Source organism: Gadus chalcogrammus, chromosome 5 (genome assembly GCF_026213295.1).
Source record: "Gadus chalcogrammus isolate NIFS_2021 chromosome 5, NIFS_Gcha_1.0, whole genome shotgun sequence".
NCBI classification, from domain to species: domain Eukaryota; kingdom Metazoa; phylum Chordata; class Actinopteri; order Gadiformes; family Gadidae; genus Gadus; species Gadus chalcogrammus.
Window position 1 is genome coordinate 18,976,876 of NC_079416.1, and position 7,396 is coordinate 18,984,271.

General features: G+C 44.5%; 1 protein-coding gene across 1 annotated transcript; it reads left to right on the plus strand.

The window, feature by feature from the left end:
- The first annotated feature begins 224 nt into the window (after positions 1-224).
- Positions 225-6,319, plus strand: LOC130382157 (solute carrier family 2, facilitated glucose transporter member 1). Its single transcript, XM_056589763.1, has 10 exons — positions 225-242; positions 1,049-1,147; positions 1,858-2,018; positions 2,213-2,453; positions 3,775-3,937; positions 4,233-4,417; positions 4,716-4,817; positions 5,179-5,280; positions 5,603-5,806; positions 6,143-6,319. Exons 1-10 carry the CDS (start codon positions 225-227, stop codon positions 6,317-6,319), a joined length of 1,452 nt encoding a protein of 483 aa, XP_056445738.1.
- The last annotated feature ends 1,077 nt before the right edge of the window (positions 6,320-7,396 follow it).

Here is a 7,396-nt window from a genome sequence, read left to right on the forward strand (position 1 = left end):
TTTTATCACGCCTGCCCCAAATTCACCATCTGAGTGTGACCACATAATTTCTGTCAAGTTGTGTGCGTGTGTGTTCGTTATGTCCAGCACCAGTGGTGTGCTTGTGAATTTTGTCTCACGTGCATACTTGTGGTTGTTGAGTTTGTGCCAATGTGCGTGTCTGCTCTCTTACCTTCCTCCTGCACTTGGTTCCAGCGCTAAGATTTGGACGTCCTATTCTCTGCATGGAAAAGACTCAAAGGGTGAGGAAATATATCGATACAGTATATATCTATACATAGACATACATAGCTTTACATACATCTGTGGTGTGACTACATGTAACCCCTAAGGATCTATACTTACACACACACACATTCATCTACACATGTATCAATATATGTATATTGCTGTACATATACATTATAGCTAGTTATTATTTTGTTAATTTATGGATATAGATATGAGGTGTGTATGTTTATTAAATGGTTTTTTTTGTGTATAAATAGTGGAACAACTAGCACAAGATAAATATATTGACTCATTGTTATAATTCTAATTTCTTCTTGATATTCATTTTAACAAGATATGCAATCGGTCTTGCCTCATTTATTGCTTTAAATTGACTTTCGCTGTAAATAAGATGAATTTAAGATTTTAAGTAAACCTTTATTTTGCAGACGTGACACGCCATCTCATCCACAAGCAATGGCATCAGTGGTGGTTTGTCTCTCCATTTTTACAAGAAAACGACTTAATGCTGTTAACTTATGGTAGTCTGAATGTGAGATATCAGCAGATAGTAAAACCTATTTTCCATAGTATGCTACCATTCATGGTTAGCATACTGCTACAGTACATCATTTGTTATCATTGAGCATAAACATAAATTAATAAATTCCTCCATAATTAGCTGGATTACTATAATTGTGTATGATTAAAATGAAATTACACTTGAATGGGCACACAAATTTGTACCAAATTAAATGTTTGCTCTGGGTACTTGATCCCAAGATGACCTTTGACCCCTGTGGTGTGATCATGTGCGTTCGTGTGCATGTGTGTGTAGAATATTCTGCCGGCTGCCCTCCTGGGGTCAATTCTGTCTGCTGTACTGGGCTCACTGCAGATTGGCTACCACACCGGCAACGTCAACGCCCCTGCCATGGTGAGGACCTTAGGGAGGCTCATTGGGGGGAGTGTCTTCATTTTGTCCACGTTTGTGAATTTGTTTGAGTTTGTGTGTATCTTTCTCTGTGCGTGAGCATGGGAGCAAGTGTATGTGTGAATGTGACTGTGTTTGTGTATGCGTATTCGTGCGTGGATATATAGTCTTCCGTGTCCGTGTGTGTGGATATATAGTCCTCCGTCTCTGTGTGTTTGTGTGTGCCCCTTTGCGTTATTCTGTGTCTGTGTGCGTTAGGGGCCTTCTGAGACTCTGCCAATGCCTGTAACCAAACATGGATGTGATCTTAACATCTTCATCACCCACTGAATAACCTTTATAGTCTACTGCTACTCTCACACAGTATCAGAGTACTGTATTTTCCAACACAAAAGTGCAGTTGCTTTCTACACAACTCGATTATACCTTTTCAAGACTGATGAAGTCCATAAATAAGGACTTAATCAATAATATTATTTATGGTCCCTATGGCTGCTGATCCGCACCACTGTGATTTGTCCAAAGAGGGATTACATGATTCCTCTTTTGACCAATAACATTGCAGTGAATATCAATTATTTGTGATGTGGTCGCTATTGCCGCCACCCTGTACCACGTCAAAAATAAAAAGCAAAACTGAATTATGGTTGATTTGCACAGCAGTGCTATTGGTCAGAAGAGGAATCATGTGATCCGTCCCATGTGATATGCAGGTCATCCAGGAGTTCTTCAACAGCACATGGAGGGCCAGGTACAACGTGTCAATGCCTGACCAGAAACTGACATTACTGTGGTCGGTGTCTGTCAGCATCAAGGACTTCGGTGCTCTGCTTGGGGCACTGTGTTTCAAATACATGGTAGACTCTTTCGGCAGGTAACGGCGCTCGCACACCTCCAGGGATACACCTGTAGACTGTCACCTACTCGCAAGCCTGCCCTAGGGTCAAATATATTCTAATTTATTCAAATCCTTCCTAACGGGCTATCCTATCCTCTACACTACTACTCTACTTCATCATACTATACTATTATTCTCCTCCCCTCCCCTCTCTCCCTTCCCTCGAACAGGCGTAACTCCATCCTCATAGCGAACGGGCTGTCTGTAGTGGGGGCGTTGTTGATGTCCTTGTCCAAGTTGGCAAAGTCCTTCGAGGTGCTCATCGTGGGCCGGCTGGTGTTCGGAGTGTTCTGTGGGCTGGTCATGAGCATGAACCCCCTGTATGTCCAGGAGGTATCCCCCACCAACCTGAGAGGAGCCTTTGCCACCCTCAACCAGGTGGCCTACACCTTAGGAATCCTCATTGGGATGGTGAGGACATTAACTTTGCAGCTTTCTTCTGGCATTTGTGGAGGCAAGTGCCCTTTTGGTCGTTGGCTAGTCATTGTTATTGTTAGCTACATTAGCCTCTTTAGCAAACCAGCTCGAAAACAAACAACACAACTTTACATTGTATTGCACACACAGCAAGACCGTGCAATGCATAAATTGGTGACCGGCATAAAGTATCAATGTTATCAATTGTGTAAAAGCATTTAAAATCTACATTAAAATGACCAACGTGATACAAATACAAAGAAAATAAATCTCCTTACGGGCGCAGCCATTTTTGTTGATGAGTAGTAAGTTCGGCCTCACTGAACTCGCACTACTTTCAAAGCGACGAGATAGTACGACCAAAACGGGGCGGGCTCCAGTGAAAGGCCGCAAGAAAGCTGGAATATTTGCAACTTACAACTTGCACGTATCAGCGTACAATCCAAATGAATTACAACATTATACTACATCATCACTGCGCTGGGCAGATCCACCGCGGTTTGGATCATACGTTTTTTGGATCCCCCGCGAGGATGACAAATATGGAACATTGAAAACGTACCTCCTGGAGAGGTTTGGCTGATTCCAAACGTCGGAAGGCGGCTATTGGCTGTGTAGAGAATTCCGCCTTCTTAACGACTCCATAATCCCATCACCCACAAGAACAAAGCATCGGATGACACTGTTGTCTGGTAATTGCTCTGATCCTTCAGCAGGCAGCTCCGCCCAGACGAGTATAATAATAGTCATAGTAATTATAGTGCTTTTCACAGCAAGCTCCTCGGACTCTACCTTGATGTCACCATTTCTGTTTCCTGCTGGAGGCCTGCCCGTTCACAGCGTTTGCCGACCAAAAGCCACTTGTGTTTTCCATGGCCACGGTCAGAGCCTTGGTCCGCCTGCCAGAGGCGGCACCTCACCTACATCAGGTGGTAGTGGTAGTAATAATTTGAATGGTATGGTAGTTGTAGAAGTTACAGTGGTATAGTAGTTGTGGGAGTTGAAGTGGTGATGGTATATCGGTAGAGGAAAATCTATAATGCTTTCGGAAATCAGATTGCAATACATAGAACATGACGATTTAGAAAACGAGACTTCAGTTACATTTATAAAAATATACAAGATAAAATTGAATGAGAAAAAATCGGTATATATTGAAGTGATTTAAAGTGAAACACACCAATGTAAATTAGTTTTAACCATAAACAGCCAAAAGGCCACAAAATATAATTCGTGATGCTGATGTAAATGTGAATGCTAGTGTGCTTATGCGGCGGTCACTGCGTGTTTGTTGTGTTGCCTGGTTCTGCTCCAGGTGGTGGGTCTAGAGACGGCCCTGGGCACCTGGGACCGATGGGACCTGATGCTGTGCCTGTCCCTGATCCCAGCCCTGCTGCAGTACCTGCTGCTGCCCTTCTGTCCTGAGAGCCCCCGCTACCTGCTGCTCACACGAGGCCAGGAGGCCAAGGCTGAGGCCGGTGTGTGGACCACGCTGGGTGGGGTCTGTGGGTGGGGCACTAATACATACACTAATACGCCGTACAAAGTCCACACAGAAAGGTCCAAGCTGGGAAAACATCTCAGACTTTCTTGCTACTAGGCTGGCTATGTGGTCATGTCCAGGCCAAACTTTAGAGCAGTTGTTCTTCTCTGCTCTAGCCTGTGTGTCATTAGTAATCGAAGGGTGTGATTTCCTCTGGACTCGCTTTCATATTTAACTGTAAGAAGCATTGTAGCGCCCTTAAATGTATTAATATTTCTAATGCCCCCTAGCCCTGTTGAGACTGAGGGGCAATCCAGACATGGTGCGGAAGGAGCTGGAGGAGATGAAGGAGAGGGAAACCAACACCAAGGCCAGCATAAGCATCCAGCAGTTCTTCACCAAGGCCTCCTACCAGCAGCCTATCCTATTGGTGGTGATGATTGCCCTGGGCAGCCAGCTGTCGGGCTTCAACGCCGTAAGTCCTCCATCCGTCGATCACGTAGTCCTTCGTTAGGACGCTGATTGGTTCGAACTACTATTGGTTCGGACACATGCGCATAACCAGAACCCTGGCAAGTTGGATTCACGCGTGATCAAGATCTGGTGGATCCAGCTGCCTCGCTAGGTAACCACTACCCTGTTCTTCCACCATTACCTCCATCTCTCCTCCACCCTTCCCTCTACCACTCCTCAATCCCTCCACTACGCCCTCCATCCTTCGGCACCTCTGCCTCATCCCTAAGTAGAAAAAAAATATTTTGTTCTATTTGTAGATGATCAATTACTCCACCAAGATGTTTGAGGATGCCTTCAGTGAAGCCAAATACCTGACGCTGGGTGTGGGCGCTGCGAACCTGACCTTCTCTGTGGTGGCAGTGAGTACCTAGTGTTTTTCAGGAGTTAATAACTACTAAGTAACTAGTTCCAGGGCCTAGCAGGCTTTTAAATGTCTGTCAATTTAGCACCTATATCACTCCCTAACATCCCTGGATGAAGGGTACCCTCTTCTGTATTTTCCCATAAGGTTTCCTCCCTCTGGGTTTGGGTTTTGAGACAGTTCGCCGCTCAAAAGGCTTCACAGGCACACATACATTATTGCAACCTTTCACCACACTTGACTTGGCTATCTGGAACTCACCCTAAAGGCAAGGCAGTAAGGCAGTGGTTAGGGACCGAGCAGTGGACCACGGAATGGTTTGGGAACCCCTGATGTAAGGTGTGGTTGTCCCTGATCAGTTCTTCCTGATGGAGAAGGCTGGGCGGAGGAAGCTGCTGCTAACGGGGTTCCTAATCATCTTAGTGTGCAACCTGCTCCTGACCATCGTGGACGGCCTACAGGTAAGAGACTCCCCTTTACCTCATTTGTTCAAGGTATCATTTAGATATTTATAATTATAGTTCATTACATATATTATCATCATGTCATATATTTTGTCAGCGCAGAGAGCGATGGAAGTGGGTGGGATGAAGGTGGGTATGAGGAGAGCAGGAAAACATGGAACATGTGGTCCCTAAAAGTCGTGGAGCCCTCCTTAATTAGTGAGCTAGCAGCTTTAGCTAACCAGCCAACCAGGAACTTATTGAACGTTTCATCCCTGCTTTTGCGAAGCAAACCTCTCTAGGGCGTTTGGAGTACAGATTTCTTCTCTTCCTCTTGCAGACCCTGGTGCCGCAACTTCAGTTCCTGCAGGTAGTTGCGGTGTTCTGTCTGGTCGCTGCTTACGAGCTGGGTCCCGGACCCATCTCCTGGTTCATCGCCGCCGAGCTGTTTGACCAGCAGGCCCGGCCTATCGCCATGGCTTTTACCAGCATGTTAAACTGGGGAGGGAAGTTCCTTCTCGCCCTCATCTATCCCCCGTTACTGGTGAGTAATGCCTTTCCATTCATCTTCCTTGCACTCTTTTTTCATTTATCATTCACAATTATAACTCCCCTTTGCTGGTGGCATACCCTGTATTTTATTCTTAATGCATTTCCTTTATTTATCTGTCTGTAACTACGATCCTTAACTTGACCTAGTGACATATAAACCTCTGCACACTGTTGAAGCTTTGCCAGATGCTATGCTACACGCTGATGTGCTAGCCTCTTCGCTAGATACTGCACCCTCATCTATGCCAGCCGCTGCGCTAGCTGCTGCACTCGTCGCTACACTTGCCACTACAGGCAGCTCACCCCCTCACTCTGCTCTCCTCCTCAGGATGTGTTGGGCGGCTACGTCTACCTGCTCTTCATGGCCATAGCTCTAGTTTCCCTCTGCGTCACCTGGTTCCGGATGCCGGAGACCAGGGGCCGCAGCTTTGACGACATCGCTGAGGAGTTCCGCGGGGCAGAGGGAATTCTCATGCAGAACAAGAGTCACTTCAACACTTTTTAATGACCCAGGGAACTGTAATGTATTCTTTGGTCTCAGACCTTATCTCTGCTAACTTAGTTACGTGTTGTCTAGTTAAATGTTGTTACGTGTTGAGAGATGTAATATTGGACACTGAAGGAGTTAGTCTAATAAGCGTTTCAAATGGAGACGGGAATCCATGATTTTATATGCACCTCTACTTTAAAATGCTGCTCTTCCTCAGGGATGTTTTTTTTGCTCTTTTTTATCCTCATTGCATGCAGATTGATTTTATGCCAGCATAAGACTAGATTTAGCAACAATTAAGTACCTTCAAAACTTGACTGGTTTTCTAACTGTGTACACAAACCTCATGGGATACCCAGTTTTTTTAAATGGTTCAGCTGTAAATCACTGCAATCCGTTTAAAAAAAATCTTCATAAGCTACAACGCCTTATAGGAATTAGTCTGAGATATCAACCCAGAAACACAGACGTTCCTTGTAGCAGATGAGGACTTATTGTGACCCTATGATCCATATTCACCTGTAGCAGCCATCTTGATTCTAAACTACAGCTAGCGTTTAGAACCAAGATGGCCACTAGATGAACCTGAGTTTTTGCCGTTCAGGGAACATCCTTGATTTTATTACCTCAACTGCCTTAAATATCCACACAAAGTACCCAAGGGTTAAGAGTTCAACTTGAATACCTTAGAATAACGTCATAAGTTTGCTACGGGGTTATTTCAAAATAAAATAAATAATTTTAATGAAAGAATAAAAACATTAAATAGTTAATGTGAAAGAACTAGGCCTGTCACTTTTGAGAAATCAAGCTCCAACGGATATCGAATATCAAGCATGTATTCGAATGTATTCGAATATATTCGGATATCACGTAAAAAGAAAACACGTAACGGAGATTCAAGATTCAGGACTTTATCAACTTAATCAATGTCAAGTGCCAGTATGCATGCACAGCGCAAACAATGACGCGACAACTTAAACAGGAGACAGATGTCTATAGCTAGTAGTAGATGGTCTATCTGCAAGAAATTAATTTCTTAAGGTTGTTTGCTAGGAACACCAGTCTATCAACTTCATCTGGATCAAGTGC

Coding starts and splice junctions, on each gene's coding strand:
- LOC130382157 (XM_056589763.1), top strand. Junction 2,019..2,212: donor ATGGTAGACTCTTTCGGCAG/GTAACGGCGCTC, acceptor TCCCTCGAACAG/GCGTAACTCCATCCTCATAG. Junction 5,807..6,142: donor TCATCTATCCCCCGTTACTG/GTGAGTAATGCC, acceptor TCTCCTCCTCAG/GATGTGTTGGGCGGCTACGT.